The sequence below is a fragment of the Cyprinodon variegatus genome, unplaced genomic scaffold (genome assembly GCF_000732505.1).
Source record: "Cyprinodon variegatus isolate N-32 unplaced genomic scaffold, C_variegatus-1.0 Scaffold23, whole genome shotgun sequence".
NCBI classification, from domain to species: Eukaryota; Metazoa; Chordata; class Actinopteri; order Cyprinodontiformes; family Cyprinodontidae; genus Cyprinodon; species Cyprinodon variegatus.
In genome coordinates this window covers 2,030,330-2,052,331 of record NW_015150476.1, presented here as the reverse complement: position 1 = coordinate 2,052,331, position 22,002 = coordinate 2,030,330, and the positions used below count along the sequence as shown (strand labels likewise).

The 22,002-nt window shown below is 37.2% G+C and overlaps 1 protein-coding gene across 2 annotated transcripts in view; it reads right to left on the bottom strand.

The window, feature by feature from the left end:
• The window catches only part of fubp3 (far upstream element (FUSE) binding protein 3), a 31,316-nt gene extending 10,664 nt beyond the window's left edge, over positions 1 to 20,652 (bottom strand). The window contains exons 1-10 of one of the 2 annotated variants that reach the window (XM_015392747.1): positions 20,514 to 20,652; positions 6,110 to 6,221; positions 4,708 to 4,741; positions 4,525 to 4,574; positions 4,345 to 4,416; positions 2,077 to 2,134; positions 1,774 to 1,936; positions 516 to 614; positions 287 to 391; positions 88 to 190 (exon numbers count right to left, since the gene is read on the bottom strand). In XM_015392747.1, the coding sequence (XP_015248233.1) occupies positions 88 to 190; positions 287 to 391; positions 516 to 614; positions 1,774 to 1,936; positions 2,077 to 2,134; positions 4,345 to 4,416; positions 4,525 to 4,574; positions 4,708 to 4,741; positions 6,110 to 6,221; positions 20,514 to 20,618 (901 nt within the window). In that variant the 5' untranslated portion in view covers positions 20,619 to 20,652. The remainder of the gene's footprint in view (positions 1 to 87; positions 191 to 286; positions 392 to 515; positions 615 to 1,773; positions 1,937 to 2,076; positions 2,135 to 4,344; positions 4,417 to 4,524; positions 4,575 to 4,707; positions 4,742 to 6,109; positions 6,222 to 20,513) is intronic. The other variant, XM_015392756.1, reaches the window with a different exon arrangement.
• Between the last annotated feature and the right edge of the window lie 1,350 nt (positions 20,653 to 22,002).

Here is a 22,002-nt window from a genome sequence, read left to right as displayed (position 1 = left end):
TTATTGTACCAAAAAATATAAACAATCAAATTTTCATAAAAAAAAATTTGAATACAATTATGTTTTTTTCTGAGTCTTAAAGCGAACCTTGTTTGAACTGAATCCTGACACCAGCATCATTCTGAATCTTCTTGATCATTTCTCCATTTCTGCCGATGATTATACCAACAGCAAATCTGGGCACAGCCACCTAAAAAAAAATAAAGAAAAAAAATAAATTTAATTAGCAAATAAAAAAAAAAAAAAAAAGAAAAAAAAGGAGAGAGATGCAGAGATAAGTTCTTACATCCAGACTGCTTCCACCCATTTTGGATCCAAAGTCCAATCTGCTAGCCCTGAAGTCACCTTGGTCTTTGTCTCTAATGAGCTTAACCACAAGTTCACGTGCTTGCTAAAAACACACAAGAAAAAAAAAAACATTCACTTTGGATGGATGGATAGAAAATTAGAACATTGCATACAGAAAAAAGAAAATAGAAAAATAGCATTCCTTGGTGAGATGCTATGTGACTGACCTGCACTTTGTGGGGATCCCCAGTGATTCTGAGGGGCTTGTCTGCTCCAGTGGGCATGGGATCATCCTGGATCATTATCATCTGGACTCCTGTTCTCTCCTGCAGGGTTAAAAAGCAGTTAGCAGCACATCAAGGTTAAGCAAGGAGCGAGACACTATTCAAAGCAAAGATATTCTGAGGTAGTGCGTATATTATTAGCCGCCTGAACATTTGAATGTTCAAAGTAATAAAGATGTTAAGAAGTTGTAAAAAAATTAAATAAAAATGTGGGTCATCTATGATGAAAAATCTGATATTTATATTGATCCATTATCAGCCAAAAGGTAAATGTATATATTGACCTCCCTCTAAACTCTCTGATTTCACCAAGCTGGTAGAAACACTCCACTTCCCTTTCTGTTTAAAGTTTAGATGACCCATTAGATCGCTTGTTCTTCTACCCATCATTGATGTCTATTGTTCTCTGTGTGAGTAATATAATTTGACTAAGCTTTTTCTAACATTCCACACAAGTAATAAAAGGCACAGTTGCAATACTGGTACTGTATCAGAAATGAAAAAGTTGTATCTAAACATCCCTAGTATCTCTAGTTAGTTAAAAAGGAGTGGTAGGGGGGGTTTTATCTGTCAGACTGAGCTAATAAGACTAAAATCACTGGAAAAAAAAAAAGAAAGAAAAAAAAAATATTTTTTAGGTTCTCTGACTGCATCCAGGATCGGTTACACTTCCTGATTTTAAATATCACTTAAAATGAAACTAATCAAGCTTCATTTTGGGTTTTTGGTTTTATTGAGCACTTTAGTCAACTACGTAACAAAATCACCTTTTGCTCCCAATAAGCTCTAATACTGATAAGAAGCCCAAATACTGACATTTCTGTTCGGTTAATCAAATGCATTATAACTTCTTTAGTATAAGCACTGATATACTATAGCTGTTCATAAAGCCAAGAAAATATGTCAAATGTATATACTCTGAAAAAAGTAAGGCATTTCATTTATTACAAAATAAAAATTAAATTTTAGCCGAAATAATCAAATTGAATTGCCAAAATACCCAGAAAATAGCTACATCTAATTTTTGCATCTTTACTCAACACAGCATTAGAAGAGAAAAAGACATAAATATAATCATAAATATAATCCCACAAAAACAGTAAAAACATTAAGTATAAGTGGCCTATTTAGACAGACTGTTGCATTTCTTCAGAAAACAATTCTGTGAGAGGTGCATTTCTGTAGCAGCCTAAAAGCAAACCTGCAGTTGTTTAATGGTCTCGCCCCCCTTCCCGATGACCAAGCCGACTTTGTTGGCAGGGATGAGGATCTGTTGAATAGAGCTATTGCCATCCATGTCGTTGTGGAAGCCGGGACCATACCGACATTGCTCCACAATCTCACTCAGCAGCCTCTTTGCCTGCCTGCGGAGCCAAATATCAACAATGGTTAAAAGGTTTACATGTAAACCAGCTGAAACCACAATTTGTAGTGTTGACAACAGGTTTCACTTCTTCTAAAGCAAAGATATGCAAACTACTTAAAAACACTGATCCAGACTCACTCGATGTTTTCTGGGCTACCAGTCAAAGTACATGGTCTGTCCAACATGCCGCCACTGTCTGCGATAAAAACCGAAAAAAGACAAAACACTAATCAATCGCTTTTCAATATTGTGTTGATGACAGTAAAGGGACAGAAAAAGTCCAACAGTAGGCACCACATAAGAAACTATAAATAAACTGAACTCCAATATGGTGGCTGAGGTCAAAGGCAGACACATTTTTTAGTTGCCATCCATCTGCTTTAATAAATGTCCCCTCTTTTAACAGTGTAACCATAATGTACACGTTGTGATTTTATACCAGTTCTGTGAAAAAGTTGACATGTTTAGACTAAACAAATATCCAAGTATGAATGAATTATCCATCAAAATATGATTGGATAAGACACGTTATGGATGGCTGTAACAAAAGTTAAAGGTGCACTAAATGATAACTAAACAAAACGCAAGCAAAACATGTTATCTATAATCTATCAATTTATGGGGCTGCAAAATATCATGGAAATGTGAAATTGAGATACTAAAGCTACAAATTATTCTAAAGATTGCCTGGTCCATTTTTCCTCCTGTGCTCCTTCAGAATCTCAGCTACTCGGTAATTCAATTCAAAAATTAATCCCTAGAGGAAATTCAATGTTGCTGTAACTCATGGGCAGTTATAATGAGCTGTTCTAGATGTTGATTGGTTGGAACGATTTTTTTTCTTTTATATAGTGTCAACAACCTCGGCACTTCTCCTTCACTTAGCTGGTACTTGCAGAAGTCGTTCAGGTAATATTTTAGCTTTAGAGGTATTAATAAGTTTCTCCAGTGTGTGAGAAGGTAACTTGCAATGGTTGCCATGGCTATGCATCATAGATGTGCAAAAATGCATAAAAGTGCCTGCATAAATCCTTCCAGCTGCACAGTATCCAACACAAATATTAGGCAACAAATATTAGAAAAAAATAAATTCTGATCCACAAAGGAACTAAAGTTTTCTTTAAAAAAAATTATCAGACCCTAGCTAGCAGAGGCAGTCTGTTAATTGAAGACCCTTCAATATTTTGTGCTTCTTTGTAGTTTAACATTTTGAAAATTCTGTTCAGCATTTTTAAAAAGGTTTTAATAAATTATATGCAATGGCTTTTAAGTTGGATTAATAAATGATTTTTATCAGTTTATCCCCCCAGGGCTGTTGGTGATTATTTTTGACATCAAGCTAACCAATCGTCCGATATGTCACTTTGAAGCTAATATAATTTTCCCTTCCTCCATTTATATGACAAAAATAAAATAAAATAAATAAATGTTACACAGGTCAGCATATAAAAAAAAAGGAAGATTTATTAACAAATCGAACAAAACATTAAAGATAGCTAATGGGGGAAATGGCATTGTTTTTGCCTAAGCTAATATCAAAGAATGGCTGCTCATGAATCTGAAAACACATGCATAAAACAGCAGATGCTGATACCAAGAGAAAAAAAAAGCTAATATCTCTCATTTGAATGCAATAAATTGTTTTGTGTAAACTGGTATTTTGCTTCATTTTACCTACTATAAATTATTATTAGTGTTGCACCGATACCGATACCAGTATCGGACGGGGCCCCGATACTGCCCTAAAATGGTGCTATCGGTATCAGCGAGTACCAACAAATAGGGCACCGATACCATTTTGAGAGCCATAAGTTTATTCAACTATTGTAACCCACTCCTGGTAGGCAATAAAAAGTTCTACTGGATTCACTTTGTATTAGATTTTTTCCTGCTTTACAAAGGTAGGCAGCAGCTTGACAAAGCCATGATGGCAATTATTTTACATTATTATGGTATCGGTATCGGCCAATACTACACAGCCAGGTATCGGGTATCGGGGCAAAAAAATGGCATCGGCGCAACACTAGTTATTATATACATATTTGTATTACTACTTTTTGACTAGTTTATTCCTCATACTAATTTATAAACAATTTTTTTTTTAAATACATTTTTTTTAAATCCATTTCATATAAACATGTAATTCTTTGACGAAGTATCGATGAAGGATAAACATATGACAGCATCTCCTTCACAGTCCTGCTCAAGTCTGGCCAAAAATGACAGATTAAAAGTTTTTGGAGGGCATTTCTTATTCTGCCACTTTTTTGTGCATGGTTTGGGATTGCCTTTAATCTTTTAAAATATTACAATTGCATAAAGCTGTATATAACGTTCCTCACAGACAAATTTTGTCGTTTTCCTCCTTTAAAAAAATCTGTTGTTACATTCATTTCTCATGCTTACCTGAAGCAATCTGGATCTTGCATCCTGATTCCTGCTGTATTCTTGAAATCTGCTCTCCACCTTTTCCAATAACTATGATAAGAATGGAAATCGTTAACTTTAATTAATCTACTGAGCTATATTATGATAAAAATGAAGAGTAACAATTTTTTTAAACAGAATATAGAGATGGTTACTTACTAAATCCTACCATCTTGTCAGGCACTTTAAAGTCTTCCGTTGTAAAAGCCCTGCAACACAACAAGAACAATTGGAGCAGTCATGCATCTAACATTGATCCATGTGAGTAATTAACTTAAATCAGCTCTGCTTTAAAACATATTACACCTAAAATGTATTACCAGCATGGAAAAGCATCCTCACCTTTGATGAACCAGTGCACCGAGATGGTTTCCTACTGAGGAAAGAGAGGAATAAATAAAGGGGTAAATTTTAATGTGAGAAATATATATGTATTAATCATAGCCACAGATTTCCTTAGATGGAAAACCATCATCGACAAAGAAAAAAAAAAACATCAGAAAAGGCGATACAATGCTAGGAGAAATGGCAGCAGATGCTCATGAAGCTGCCAATCTTGCATGTCTTCATCTGACCCACAGCAGGGAGCTTTCAGCGGCATGGAAATAAGACCCGGAGGTGCATGAGTGAGCATTTCAATCAGAGACACTGAAAGAGAGGCAGCAGCCGGGTCAGTGACTGCTGGTGCCAAACAGAATTTTTGACAGGTAGAATCAAGCAAGGGTCTTGCAGGGTCACTGGGGGATGTGCAGCCATGGACGGGAAGACCTGAACGGATATCTTACAGGTTCCATCAATTTTATGGCTGTTTGCACTGATTTCACTTCTTCTGAAAAAGTGTGGGGGTTAATGTCTGAGAACAGAACAGCTATGAATACAAAAAAGGGAGATGTTCGAACTTCCTACAAGGACAAAACTGTTCGGTAAAAAACAAAAAACTTTAGGGAGTACTTTTATATATGTTTGAAAATAAGACACTGATAGCCAGCTGCGCGGCTAGAAAGCTAGCACATCTGTCATTTCTTTCACACAATAGGACAACCTTGACTAGAGAAAAGTGAGGACAAATTCCAGCAAACAACTGTGCATCAAACAAACTCAAACTTGAATTGCATACAATTTTCCTATTCCTGCATTCAAGGCTGAACCATCGTACAAACAACTGTGACAAGATAAGAGGAGGACGGGTAAATGACTAGTGCTTCCACTTTGTGGAAATGAAATGGATCAAATATTTGTGGTGAGTGACAAAAAAATCACAGCAGAATGATTTTCTCCACTACAGTGTGCTGAGTATTAAGTATCTGACAAACAACATGGCTCTTACTTCAGATTATGGCTTACCTCGAAAATGCATTACCAGTACCAACGCAAAGACGACACTAGAGACAAATAAACTCAGAAAAAGGTCTATGGGTTCAGCATTTGGTGGAGACCATATGACAAAACTACTTTATCAATCAATAATATTCAGCCGTGTTTTTCTTCAAATAACTGGCTCCAAGCAGTGAAGACTGAATGTGATTAGACTCTCTTAATGAAGAACCAGCTCTTCACGCGTTAAATTTAAAAAAAAACATCCAGGAAATAATAGACCATATCAAAAATAAAAAAGGAGTAGCAGTTTAAAAAGCTGACATTTTTTTAATAATATCAAATATTGCAAAAATAAAAACCAGGATGAAAAAAGCAGGTATTCTGAACCTGAAGCGTGTTTTAATACAGGGTGATACTAGGGTCTCACCTCCATTGTCTAAAGAACGTTTCTGGCCCCCAAAGCTGTAGAGGGAGGGATCAATGACTGGACAGGAGCTGTTCATGTTGGGCATCTGGTCTCCTCCCATCTTCGCTGCCATCTGGAGACAAAACGATGCAACAGATGGAACCAGTGGTTTAGTTATGATATTCCTAAAATGGAACAGTTTCTCAGAAAACACTTAACAAAACGATAATGCTGAACACATTTTTAGCAAAAAACATATTAATCATACAACATTTTCTTGCTTAGGATGAAAATTGTTTAAGGACACTTCGCTGTACATAAAGATATGCATAACAAGAAGCTAAAAATGAAACCATGTTTTTCTCCACAGCAACAAGTGGCAGAAAGAAAAACTTCAAAATGAATTAAATGACAGTGTAGTTATGCAACATATTGATAAAAGCAGTATATTAACATTCAACAGCAATCAAAGAAATTAGATGAGTTGGACAGGATATAAAAAAAAATTTATCAATCATTAATATTTTTGTACAGTAAAATCAAAGCTATACTATCTGCAGTGTTACTGATCTGTATCAGATAAGAGTGTTGTGTAAATTGACAGCAGGCACCATTTCAGAAAGCAGTGCAAGTTCTAGGGTAAATCCCTGCCTTTTCCATTTAAGACAGCTAGGAAGCAAATAACGACAACTTCAAAAGTTACTCTATGTTTAGAGTAACTGATTTTTCTAACTTTGTAGCTGAGATCTGCACAAGACAGTATTGGAAATGTGTCCTTTTCTGGGGGAACCTACTGAATTTGGAGCATGACTGAAGGTATCTCCATTATGACAAGGTGATTATAACACGTTCAGATGTTTTAACTTTTCAAAATGAAATGACAAAAAATAATATGCAGGAAAAAAATTTTTAAAACCACTTTTCAGTTATTTATCATACTTTCTTCAAATGTAGGGCGTTTCCCCTCACAGTCAGTGGTAAACACTAAATATAAATATGAATCTATTAGTGATGGAACGGTTTACGAAAACCGTCCAAACTGTTCGGTTCGCGTGTGTTGCGTTCGGTTCATGCGTGGCTCCTTTTTCTCATAGGCAAAGCGTGTACACTCCAGAGCAGAAGATGACGGTACTGCGACCAAAGCCAACCACCAGTAGTAAACAACAAGAAGAAGCGAAGCAGCGTAGCCGGGTGTAGCAGAAAAAAATCAGTTGTTGTGGAGAATTGTGTGGGTATGGCGAGTGGGAAAGAACAGGAGTTGGAAGACGCGCCAGCAGCGCTTTATAGGTCTGCTGTATGGGACTACTTTGCATTTAGAGTGACCTACGATGACGGCGGAAAGAAAGTTGTGGATAAAAGTGCAACAGTGTGCAAGCCTTGTGCAACACATTTTGTTTACGCTAACAACAACACGACCAACATGTCAGGCTAACCCCGAAATCCCACATACTCCGTCAGCGCTCCACTCCTCCCCGCTGCGCTCCAGACCGCCTGCGCAAAGCAAAGCCTACAGCCTCCGCTGTGGCTTCCGTCCGCTCCGCTCTGAGTTCCTTGGAGATCGTAGACGGCATGCGCGAGATGATTAAATTCAAATCAGCAAAACATGCAGAAATGATCCAGGGTTTCCGCGGATCATTAAAAATAATTACAGTTCATTTAATTTTTTTGGATTTTTTCATTAATTTCATTAATTTTTATGGGATTTCAGGGTAACAATCAACATATACCCAACCGAACCGAAAACCATGAACTGAACCGTGGATTTTGTGAACCGTTCCACCCCTAGAATCTATATCTAAATGTAATACCTTTTTTGTTAAATCCATTTCAATTCCATTTATTTCTATTGTGCCAATTCACAACAGCTCATCTTAAGGCATTTTACGGGGACAATTCAATTGGATTTTACAGTTAGATCAACACGTTTTTTATCAAAGGAAAACCTGCGGATTGTATCCTATATCTATAAACCAACATATTTCTACATTTTACAATTATATCTAAATCAATATCTTAAATCTTACATCTAACAGCTAGCTTCTGTTAGCTTGTTGGCTCACACCAATAAGAACTTATTAAAGTTGGGACTTCATCAGCGCTTTATTTCAGCTCTGCAGGAGATTCCGCCATCCTCTTCACTGGTTCGACAGCTTTAATGTGGCAAAACAAAAGTTGCCCCCCTGGCAGTGGAAGAAAAATCCACAGAAAAACTGCATATTTGAATAAGCCACGTTTCGAAGAGTGGGAAAAAAGTAGCGGCTGATATTATGACAGTAAGAAAGTCATAGCAAAACAACGAGATATTACTTTCAGTCAACAATCCTGAAACTTACAATTCTGAATAGCAAAATGGGGATTATTTTCAAAGCAAACTTCATGGCTCATCTTAAAATGAAAAAACATCAAGAACGACACATCCGTTGTGACCATTAGCCCAAACAAAATATATGTTTGTTTTTGTTTTTTTCTCCACTGGGTTTTAAGATTGGGTCATTTCTTCAGAAACAGCGCAAGGATAACTAGACGCCATGCTAGACCATGAGTTCTAATCAGCTTATCTGTAGTGATGACATCAGGACCATATCAGTGTTAACTACTCGTACTTTTACTTGTTCATTTAACAAACATCACAGCATCAAAACATTAAAGTCGACCTTAGCTGCAGCTGTGAAGACGCGCTTTGCTGAAGCAGATAAAATGCTCTATGGCATCGCAGCTATACTGGATACAAGCTAAAAGACTGACTTTGCTAGCATTTCAGAAAGTAAGATCACAATAAATCATTGGGCGTTTCTCAATTCACGAAAACGCGAGTACGTACTTGCGTTCTCGTCAAGTCCGTTCTTGGCGAGAACACAGGAAGATCGGACTTGACGAGAACGCGAGCACGCAAGCACGTATGTGTATTGGAGCAGAAGCGTACTTGTGACGTCATCACAGGCAATGTTGTTTAGCTTTTCTTTAACAGTCAAAACTATTTATTCCCTACACAAAACATTTTGAAAACAATATTTTTAATTTCTAAAGCTTAAAAAAACATTTAAAAAAATTACCGAACCGCAAAAAACCGCCATCAGAACGAGCGGTAGTTCACACATAACTAGACCGAGAGAAGTGCACTACAGACGGGGTAAATTTAGCCCTGGCTGCGGTTACCCTCGGAGGTCTGCTGGTCACTCTGGTCCGCTCAACGTCGGACTTTTTTTTTTTAATTTCGCACTAACTCTGTAAACAGACCACACAGGGAGGCTTAAATGTATAATGTTATTGCCTCAAACGATTTCAAAACGTACTTTTGAAGAACAACAGCAGCAGAAAAGGGATTGTTTAACTTAACACTGTGAGCGCTGTCTCGAATCAAGCTGCGGCCGCGGGGCATTCTGGGGAAGCGGTCAGTCTGAAGAACGCACAAGTCTGCTCTGATGCATGCTCGATAAAGAGGGCGGGGTGAGAACAACATCCAGGGATTTTTTGCGTTCTCGATCTGGTGTTCTTGAGAATTGGAACGGTACTCGGGCTGAGGCTGATGACGTGCCACGAGTACACGAGCACACGAGAACGCTCAAGAACGCATATTGAGAAACGGCCATTATGACTAAGCTTGTATGCCATTGGTACTTGGTATCGGCATGTACTGAAATGCAAGTACTCACACTCATACTCAACTGCTGCTGTTGAATTGGATTCCTAGTGACAGCGCACCGCCGGTAAATGGGGGTCTTAGCGGCTCCGATAGAAATAATATTTGAAGTCAGAATGGTAATCTAGATAAACTGAATGCACTGACAATGTTTTCAGCTGGACTTTCTCACTTCAAAATAAATTCAAACCACTTTTTACCCTCTGATCACAGCAAATATAGCTGCCATTGTTACAGGCAAAGAAAGGATAGGGTAGCTCCGCCCACTTTTTCCACCACGCAGCCAGAGCAGCAAATATGCTTCAGCCGCGCATCAGAACCAAACTTGTACACACATCAAAAATGAAGCGGCACACGTTTTTGCTGCTCTTGCTGCTTTAAGTGTGAACGTAGCATAACAGTGGCTAGCTTCCAGCCATGGCGTCCTGCACGAGCATTGGAGGGTCGATTCATTCATGTATCAGGGTACACGCACAGGGGGGAGGGACAAGCAGATGACCATGATTGACATGTCAGGAACCAATCGTGTATAACGGACCATCTTTTGTGAATGGTTGGGGTTATTCATTGATTTCACACTGTAGCAGCGACCATTTGTTACAGTTTAGCCAAGCAGCTGTGGGGAGATCTTTAAACCACATGGTAAAAAATAAGTCAGAAAAGATCCCCTACTGCACCTTTAATACCTGCTTAAATTATATTTTCAAAAACTACATTTAATATGAAAAAAGTATGCATTTCAGGATTCGACATTAATATAAGAAATTGATCTAATATCAGCCAAAAGATGAATATCGGCTATACTAAAACAGAATTTCCCTTTGGACTAAGTATTTTTTAATTTAACTGAATATTGGCTTCTCTAAACTCTGCAATACTAGAAAGCACATTAAAAAACAGTTTGTCGAATAAGAAATGGGTGAGTCCTTATACCTGAAGGTAATTATTGTTAACCTTGAAGAATGCAACAGCTGCTGGATGAATTGTCTGCAGAGTTAAAGTTAGTCTGGGCTCCTGCACCAGAAAGGCATAAAAACAAGACAAAAGCACTAATTTGAGGCAATATCTAAAGCAGCACCACAAAAATTGATTGTATTATTATTCTTATGTTGATATTGCTCAAATTAAAGTTGCTTATTTTAATTCTAAAGTTCATTTTTTGTTTCTTTGTCTGAATCATAGTTGTGGTTATGAGAATTTGAGTTGGACAGTGCATATCCTAAGCATGTCCATGTTCAGTTTTTGTTTTACATTTTTAAAGCCCCAATATCGATATCGTCCTTCAAAATCCCACATTGGTGTGGCTCAAGTCCATATTCTTAGCGGACAATTGCCAAAGAAGCAATAGCTGTATCGCATAACAAAAGAAAGTTATATTGGGAACATTGGTAGACTCAGGAGCCTCCAGGTTTTGGAAAAAATATTTCATACATTTTTATTCTAATATCCATTTTCAAATATATTTCAAAGTGTTGCACAAAAAAAAAATTATCAGTAATCGTCCCATTTAGTATTGAATTTTCTACAATACAGAACAATGGTGCTTCTTTGTATCTACTCTGCTCACGATTTTCTGCTGTTGGAAAAGTGTATAATGACATACAAAAGAAAGAACCCTACAAATCATGCAGTTATTTGCATTACAGTTCAGATAAAAACACATCTTTCAAATCAAACTACTTGCAAATATGAAGTAGACTCTGACATCGTGTGATGATGGACATTAAAATCTTCTGCGCGAGAGCCCTTTTCTATTCTGCCTTAATCCGTCACCTCTCCTTTCAGACTAAAGTATAGCATTTCAGAAAATTACACTAAATTGACATGTGTGCTTGCCTGGAATGTTTTTTTCACAATATGAAAATATGCTCATGGAAATTAGAGTCTCCCATCACCTTCAGGGATGATTATCTACTTCAGAAAGCCACTGGTGGAAGTAAGGCTGCAATAAGAATAAGGAGGCATAAAAGGAAGCAGGTGTGAGGTTGTTGTTACCAAGAAGTCTCTGAAGCTAAGAACCTATCAAGCCAATGCTAAAGTACTCCAGTTTAGGTCAATACTAGCACATTTCTGTGTTTTTTACTGGGTAAATTAGAGTATTTGTTTGCTGCTGTCAGATATTTTTCATAACACCTGAGTATTTGAGCATCAGTTTTCATAAATTTTAATGTCAAAGTGACAACTGTTACCACAGCATTTGTGCACTCATTGCATGACCCAAGAAAAAAAAGTTGGAGTACAGACTGCTAAACATGCTATCCTGGTTTAATTTCAACACAGCTCCACTGTAGAGATCCATCTTTTGTAACACAAGAGGAACAACAAATATTTTTCTCTGAAGCGCTTTATAATTTTGTTTCCCTGACCGTCTGCGATTTCCACCAGCAGTTTAGTTTCCAAACTCTAAAATAGGTCCTAGCAAGTTTTTGACATAATAGGCAATATTTAAAAAAAAAAACTGTTTAGGCTTTATAGATCATAACTAAAAACTCTACTGCCAAAAAAAAAAAAAAAGATGAAAGTGCGCATTCAGCATCTGCTCTGCCGATAATACAAGCATAGAAGAAGAAATGTGCTGTTTACCTGTGCAAAGAACCTCGTGCTCACCTGGCTCACGGCAGAAAATAAACAGGTCAAAAGCGGAACTTCTTCTACGCTTGCATTATCGGCAGAGCAGACGCCGAATGCGCACTTTCATCTGGTTTGGTCTGCCGCGGTTTCCGTAGAGTCGGGAACTCGCAGGCGCGCACTTTTAGGAAATCCTATACACTACTGTTTAGGCTCTAAAAACATTCTAAATGACTTCGTTTCGAGTAAATTATGGACGCTACCCACTCAGGACACTTGGATTACATTGGACGAGCAGTATAGAGGAATATTGACATGTTTTTTGTGGACTTTTATGGACCTTTCTGCCTCGGGCGCCATAGACCTCCATTATTTGAATGTCAGCAGACAGCAAGAAGCCTCCCAGATCTCCAGATGCATTTGAGATATCAAAAAAGTACTCCAGAGTGTTGTTCAGCATGGGGGCGAGTAGAAAATGAAGGCTAATCATGTTTTGGGTGTACTATTCCTTTAAAGTCTATCATTACAGTCTTTTGTGGGCATTCTTGGTGGTCTTTTTGAGGCTTTTGTTTTGTTTATATCAATATAGAAATTGTACTAACCAAATTAGTGAGTTTATCATCCAGCCCTACTACAGCCTTAAGGGATGAGAGTAAAACTGTTTTTTAGTATGATTAGGATGTGGATGACCACATGTAGCAACAGTGAAAGTTTGATAAATGGGAGTCACAAAATAGTCTAAGGCTGCTTACGAATTCTGCAAATTAGTAAAGACACTTAAGCCAAAGTCTAAGTGGGTCAGGCTGTCCTGATTAAGCAGTCCACAAAAGGCGAAAGGATAGGAACACCCAAAAGTATTTGGGTGCAGTTAAAATCTGGACCACTGAACTAAACAGGAAGTGCAACAACAAACCCCAGAAGCCTCTACTGCTTTGGGTTTTTAAATGTCAAACTTTCAGTAGCTGCTCCTCAAGCAGGAAGGGAGCTACTGTTGTGTGTTACCACAGATGCATACACAGCAGTGTAAATAATCATAATAACAAGGTTTACACTTCTCACTTGAGTCTTAAATTGCATTACTGTCATATGATATGAAACCTAAACTGGCTCGTTTCTCTATAGTAGTTCCCATACCTCACAAAAACGGTTTTGTTTTTTGACCACAACTAAAGCCATTTAAATTAAGGCATTCTCTATAACCAAATGATAAATTAAAACATTCTTTCCCAAAACAACCAATTTATTTTTTTTTATTATTACCTAACAACATAACAAAATGATCAACTAAACTGTTTTTACAATCATATTGGGATAAAAAAAAAAAAAAAAAAAAAAAAAAAAAACAGCATTTCCAAAAATACTAATCTCTGGATATTATACAACTTCAGCCAGGAAAGAAAAATAGCAAATGTGCCGTTTTCAGTTTAGCCTTCTTTTTAACTAGCATGAGCCTTGCTCCCTTAGAGCACAAATGCCCTGCAGACATGATAAAAAAAATACAGGTTTCTTTTTAAGAGCTAATTATTTGTACAATTATGCTTATTGCAGTTTATCCACTGTTATTTAAAAAAAGCTAGCATTTTCTTCTTTTTTTAAATTATTCATTCTCATTTAAATTAAATAATTATTTTATCACCAACTAGTAATGTGACAGTACATTAATCCACATCAATGGTTAATGACCAAATAACTTCAATGCAAACATGAAATCATCGAGCCAGCTAGTCGTCTTTTAGACACCTTTATTTTGAAATTGACAAGACAAGAATAAGGTGACAAGGCAATCTATAGCCATTATATTATAATTAGAAAAATATTCTTGACTGAACTTTCCTATGTCTGTAAAACCTTAGAAGTCAAAATCTTACATTTTTGTGACTTGATTATAGCTGTAAACAATTGTTAGATGGGCAGATATAAAACCTTTTTAATTGCAGTCTTGTGAATTAATTATAAATTGCATCGTGATGGGACTGTATGAACATTATTAAGAGCACTGTTTTCTTTGAGTTGTTTTTCCGTGTTCTGCTGTACAGCTTAACTTTTTATTTTATGAAAATGTGATTTGCAATTGATTTCCCCACAGTAATGCTTACTAGTTAACTGTGATGATATGACACTACTATGCAATCTGAATAAATATTTTCCAGCCTTATTTGAGTTTTAACTACTATATAGCTTGAAATTCTCCCCAACCACTGCACCATTATTTATGAGTTGGATTAGCCAAACAGGGAAATAGATATCTAGAATCAAACCATGTCGGCTTTCCTTATTCAAAATAACTTGATCCCAACAATAATCACTTTAACACACAAGAGGATCGGACTGAATCTAAAAAACAAAACCAAAACACATGTAAAGATTACAACGCCATTTCCATCCTGCTGAATCTGATCAGAGTAAGTTTACATGACGCATTTTAATCTGGTTATTTATTTATTCTGGTTACTTATGCACATTTAAAATATAAAATATCAAATTAAATAAGTCCATGAAGGATTGAATTTGAAATCTTAATCCTTAACCTTAATACGGGCCTGATCTTCAGAAGGTTTGTGCGTCTTAAAAAGGGTCGATGCCTAACAAAGGTGCAAAGTGATTTCACAGTATTCAAAAAACTTCTTTTTTTTGCATGGGTGCATTTAACGATATGCAGATAATTTTCTAATGACCAGACAGCAAAAAAAACATAAGTGGAGTATACGCAAATGTAACATGTAACAATGTAACCATTAATATCATCCTATTTTACTTCATAAAGAACTCCCATCTGCCTAGCATCTCTGTGTACTTCATTCACAAAAAGTTATAAAAAGGTGTATTTTTTCCAAAACAGCTGTTGTAGTATGATCACCAGAAGTTCCTTGGTTTGTGTGGTGATTTTTGAGTGTCTGCACTGTATAAACACAGAGCTATTGGTCAAAACAGGATGATATTGTTTAATAACAATAAAAAAATCTAAAAAATAAGCAAAGGTGTCTTTTTCAAAAATAGCTGTTGTAGTATGATCATCAGGAGTCTGTTTGATGATTTTTGAGTGTCTGCACTGTATAATCACAGAGCTATTGATTAAAATAGGATGATATTAATGGTTAATAATAACAAAAAAATCTAAAAAAAAATAAATAAAAAAAAGTAGCTGTTGTAGTGCGATCACCAAGAGCCCCTTGGTGTGTTTGGTGATTTTGGAGTCTCTGCACTTTATGGCAGTGGAGTTATTGATTTTTATTTGCAACGTTTTGCTGTTGTTTTACCATTTGCAGAAGGTCCCTAACCACTCGCCTGGCCGCTGCCTGTGCATAGAGATCAATGTAATACATCCAGCTCAGAGAACGGCTTGTTTTTCTCGAAAATAAAGCTTTTTGATTCTTTTAATACGTAGTCTGTGCTATCAGGACATGAAAGAGGCGCCATTTGTGTTTCAACAACGAGAGTTATTGATCCTGGAAGTCCGAATCTGTGAATATCTTTCTAACTTTACCAAAGTAAGGTTTTTCGTTCTCACGCAAAAGGTTTTGCGAGGTAACGCAATACTTTTGCGAGGGAACGCAAAAGAAAAAAAAAAAAAAAAGACCCCATGTCACCTAGGGGGCTCCGTAGTATTAAGGTCTGGGCCTGGCAATGAATTAAAACTTCGTTTTTTTTTTGGAACGATGGCGAGGCGGTAGCGTGAGTTTGACGAGGCAGCTGCCTCGCCAAGATAGTGCTGCGGGAAACACTGCAATACTAACATTACAATATCACACCGTACTCTCAGTCACTCAGTAACTTAGCCTGTGAATTCCTTGCTAGCAGTTACTAGCGTAAACAAATAGGCGCTAACGTTAAAGTGTACCAGGCTACTTCAGTTGGCTTACTTAAAAAGTATATGACTTACTCTTCATGTGACTCGAGAGCGCAGACTCGCCCATTGTGAAAAGCTGCACATCTTTTTTGCAGACTTTACAAGAGGCAACTCGTGGGGTTTGTCCCCGTTTAAGCCATAATTTGTATTTTTCATCTTCCAGCCAACGTTCATTGAAACGACAACCTCCCGGCATGGTGCCATAGTGGTTTCATGGGGGCGGAGTCACACATGGAAATGGACTGGCTGATCGCAGTCACACATAAGCGAGCAGGTTTCATTTTTGGGCTCTCCAACATTTTATTTCTCCATTTAATAAACACACGATTCAGTTAGATAGGTATTTGTTGCTAAATTAATAGTTACAATTTCAAGCATTTTCAAGCATTTTATCCAAAATATAAGCACTTTTCAAACCTTGAAAACACAACGTCAAAATTCAAGCATTTTCAAGGATTTCCAGCACCCGTACGAACCCTGTGTGACTTACAGGCAAAAATATCTGGGGTCATTGTGACCACAAAGGAGTCATTAGTGCAACACCTGATGATGGAGAGATACTAAATCAGAATCATCAGAATCAGAAATACTTTAATAATCCCTGAGGGAAATTACTTTTGTTACACGCTCTAGTTACAGTTTTACATGATATATACACACATCCAACTATTTTACATGATATATACACACATCCAACTATCCACTACTGTGACCATCCAAACATATTTTTACCATAAAAAACAACAGTAAGAGAAAATTGTTGAATTTGTGCCTGCCTACAGAGACATTTTTTTCTTTATCAGTCAAAAATAAGACAATCATACATTAAACCAAAAGGAAAGAAATGTCAGAAATAACATATTGTGATACATTTATGAAAAAAAAAGAATATTAGAATAACTAAAAAAAAAAAAAAAAAAAAAAAAAGACACACAAAGGGGTGGGGTGGGTGGTATCCCACTGAAAATACAGAGTTAACGTGGCTCAGTGTGTGGCTCCCTTCCCACTGGCAAAAAAAGCTGGGTCTAACCCCTAGCTGGCAATCTGCATAGCCTCTGTCCTCCCGCAGTTGTGTGTCTGGTAACACCATCACACTGATGATGTCACCAGTGCGACAGAAAAAAATCAGGAAGGTAAATAATCACTCCGCAAAAATTCAAAAAATATCCACTGGACTTGGTTTCCAAGATTTGAAGACGTTTCACCACCTCTCCAGGAAGCTTTCTCAATTCAAATGTCTGGATCCACAGTGAGTTTGTGTCTTATATAGACAAAGCCTTGTATCGCTTGAAAACATGCAAATGGTAACGGATGAATGGGTCGTTTGGTTCCATCGTTAGCCTGTAATATCTGAAATCTGTCTATGATTCTGAGGGTCGGTCGTTAAAGGGGGGGGGTTGACGTTAAGGGGGGGATTGTCTCCTGTAATACCTGAAACCTGTCTATGATTGTTAAGAGTCGGTCGTTAAGGAGGTATTGTTCACCGGCTGGAGCGGGTAGGTCCCTCGTTCCTCTGTGATGGGGTGGAGGGTTTGGTGATATCTGGAAGGGATCATGTCTATGATTGAATTGTATGTTTTTGGAAGCTGGAATCCACCACCTCTGTTTAAAGTTGTTTTTTCTCTCTTAACATAGATGGCTTCCTTCACGCCTCCTCGAAGGTAAATAATGCCCCAATTGTCATGTGTACTCATGCGTTCTCATGTGAGAACACAAGACCAAAAACGGACAAAGTCCCCAGATGTTGTTCCCCTCTTTACCAAGTATGCATCAGGGCAGACTTGTCCAATCTCGAAATTGACAGCTGTCCCAGCATGCACCACGGCAGCAGCAGCCTCCTATGGAGCGCTCACAGTGCTCAGAGTATTGCATCAAAAGTTCTTTTTTCTGTTGTCATTGTTCTATAAAAGCATATTTTAAGATCATTTGAGGCGAGAAAATTATACTTTTAGGTGTCACTATGTGGCACATTTACTGATTTAGTGCGCGATTTAAAAAAAGTTCCGATGTTGAGAGGTCCTCCGAGTCTAAAAGCAGCTGGGGCTAACCTTATGCTACGTTCAGAACACACGGGATAAATGCAGCAGAAGCAGCTAATCTACATGCAAAGTCAATCGTTGACCACATCAAGTCGTAGCAAACGGTCCTGCAGCACGTTTCGAGCAGAAGGAGCAGCGTGTCTGAGCAGCTGCTAGAGTTCGGAAAATGTAACTTTTCCTTTTTACTTTTGTGTCCCCTTACACAAAAGGTGTGAGCAGAGCTCAGTCTGTCTTAGAAGGCAGTGTTTTCCTTCAAGACTTAGAATGATTGTTTTCCAACTTCGGCTACTTTAATTGTGGTACCCAAATATTAAAGGATGCAAGAGAAAGTACAATGCAGAACATGGGGTAAAATAGGATTGTGACAGCTTTAACCCTGCAGTTGTGAGCATTAAAACTGAGGGGGAAAAAACAACCTACATGGCAGTTTTAAACTTTTAATTAGATTATGTTTGCACAATGACAGTCAATTAGTTTTTTAAAGAAATTTTGCACTATCTTAACTAAATATATAGGGTTAACACAAGTTATGACTGACCCAGGGGGAAATAAAACAGAACATGGTTTAAGTCCAGTTTACATACTCAAACAGGTCCACTTGGTGTATCAATTTAACATATTTAATTTAACAAATTTAGTCCGTCACTACCAGTACGGCTCCTTTCTAAATTTTTATATATATATTTTTTTATTTCTAATCCTATGTTTACAAATATGCAACAAGACGTATCTTTGCTTTTGCTGGTTGGGGTTTTAAGAACCCCTATTCATTACCTAATAGACATATTTATATATGCAGTTTACACCATTTTTATCTATTTTTTTCCCTTCTTTGTGTTTGAAAAAGACCAAATGGACCACGGACCATTTCCAGCCACCATCCAAGATCTAGGTATTCCAAAATCATAAAACATCATGGAAACATTAGGGTATCAAGCTGCTAGGATTCGCCCTGCCTAAGAAAGGGACAGTATCTCTTGCAGGATGAATAAATAACAGCTGTAACTCTCAACAACATGCTGCTGAACACTTGGAAAGATAGCTGAAAGACCTGTTGTTCCCCGTCCTGCCAGAAAAGTCAGATACACCTCTTTAGAATCATTCATTGGTCTCAAAGAACCAAAGACTGTTATATTGTGGAAACAAAAATTGTTCCAATCATTGATTGTGTTTATTATTCATTTTAATAAGTCTACAGACTGACTACAAACCATACTTCTAATGTTATTCTAAAAAGAGAAAAGTGATAATAAAAAAATTCATTTTGATGCATTGCTTCATTTCACTTCATTAACTCAGACTGTCAAAGTCCAAATATTGTATTATTAATCGAATAAATTAAATTAATTATTACTCGTCACTTTGAAAGTCTCATATCAACTCAAACAAGACTTGATTTTATTAGAAAGGCTTGTGTTTTTTAAGCTCCTGTAGCACAAATCTGATTTGTTTTATTTAGCATAAAGTCATTGGGTATTATCTGATGACATTCAACTTGAATAAGAAAGAGGAGCCCATTTCAAACAGTCAGCATTTAGTAGATAGTAATGGAAAAGTCCATGTGTGCTGATCAGGAGGAGTTCTGGGGGGCTTATTTCAACAGATGACGTTACATTACATGGCCTTACTCCAACTGCTGCCAGGACATACGATCACACAAGCTAGCTGGCTAACAGCTGCTCCAGAGACAACTCGGTCTTATCAACATAAAAACACGTCAGATATATAGTATATAACTTTAAATTGTTACAAAGATGACATTTAAAAAGTTAATCTACAAAAATGGCAGGTGGTACTTCTAAAAGCTCTAACAGTCTATTAAACTGGGGCAACAACTAGTAACAATGATGCTAACTCACAACCTGGAGCAAACAGCTGTTAGGGCTTCGTGTTTTAGCTCAAGTGACTGTTTTGTCATCTTGTGGACGAAGTTCCCAGACAGTCGAGTTGAATTTATAAGTTAGCGGTGGGGCTAACAGCAACTTCTGTGAGTTGACAACAGGTTGCAGACTTAACTTATTAAAAAGTAGCACAAACTTTCATGTCAAAACGGGCCTTTTCTTCGTACCCAATCGAAGAGCTTGGTCGGTCCCGTGGACGGCTCCGACACGAAGGTAACTGCTCTGCCGTCCTCTGTAAACTTTAATCTGTCCTCTCAGCTACGCTACCTCGGCTACTCAGTGTTAGCCTGCTAGCTCGTAGGTACATGAGGAGTGTTTATAGTGCTCAGTCCGGTTTGTCCCGACCAAAACCTGGACCCGCTCCACCCGTTAAACATGTCGTTTATAGGCAGAAAAGCATCGGGTTCGTATGAGCCACGCAGTGTTTTACCTGTCGGACTCGGCGTATCGTGTCTGCGAAGTCATCTTTCGTGCCTGGCTGAGCCACCGAGGCCTGTCCCTGGATCAGCTCCGCCATCATCATCATCATCATCATCCGCCTCGGCAGCTGAGAGCCACTCTTAGAAAAAAAAAAAAAAAAACTGCACACGTGCCTGAACTATAAGTCCGCGAGCATCCAGATCTCGCGAGCAAATCTAAAAACACGGACTTTTAGACATAATAAACGTAAACATATTTTTATACGAAGAAAACTATTTAATTAATTGGTTTAATATTAATAATAAACCACAAACCCACATATAGTTAAACTTCAGCCAATGAACCATTTAACATCCCGAGGTTAACATACAATAAATCACAAAGCTCAGATTCCATACACCCATACAGCACTAACATAGAAAAAAAAAACGAGATGTTAATTCAGTGTGTAATTGCACACCTAATGAACACCTATCCATTGCTTCCATCCTTTGCACTGGCATGAATGACACTCTGCACACCTAAACACTGACATATTCCTTAAAGAAAGACAAAAAAAAAAAAAACTTTATAAAACATTTCATAAGAAGGATTTATTAAGACAATGTTTGTATAATCCAATTTAGTAATAGACAGGCAGACAGTAAAAAGCATAATAAAGTAATTAAGTAAAGAGTAACTGTTGTTTTTTTTTCTTAATATCTAATTCATATTATGATGTAACGCTTACAATGCATAACACAAGACCCTTATATATATCACTAGAACATATATATATATATATATATATATATATATATATATATATANATATATATATATATATATATATATATATATATATATATATATATATATATATATATAAGTTCAAAACACTTCATATCAACCCCATTTGTTTAAGGTTTTATCACATTTGGAGCAGTTTATTTCTTTTCTGAGAACCACAGGTTGTCAAAACTTGACAGATAATACTTGTCAATTATTTGGGTTCATCTGTGTCTCTTTTTTTGCATCCTCCCAGCTGTGGCATCCTGATCAGGACTCCATATTGCATGTATGAGCTACTCCTTTAGCTGTTAGAATCCCTTCAATATGGACTACAAGAGTCTTGTTGTGTCTCTGCTTGACTGTTTATATTTTCTTTCTAAGTTAATGGCTTAAGGGATAATTTCCTCAGGCTTTTACAAAATGCATCACAGTTTTCTTTGAACTTTAGCCACATCATTTTAAAATCAGTACCTTGTTATTTTAATACTTAAATTGGGTTAAACAGAAAAAATTGTATAATGCTAGTATTTAATGGCTTTGCCTTTTCCATCTTTTTCTCATTTTTTTTTTTACTCTACTCTATTCCAGTCTGAGACAATCCTCCACAGTGGCGTCAACCACTTGCTGCAATGATTCTTGTCTTGTTTTGCTCTAATTACCTGTCTTTGCTGCACCTAGGAGGAGCACTATATATTCCTGGCTCTCCAAGTGTGTAACTGCCTGATTCT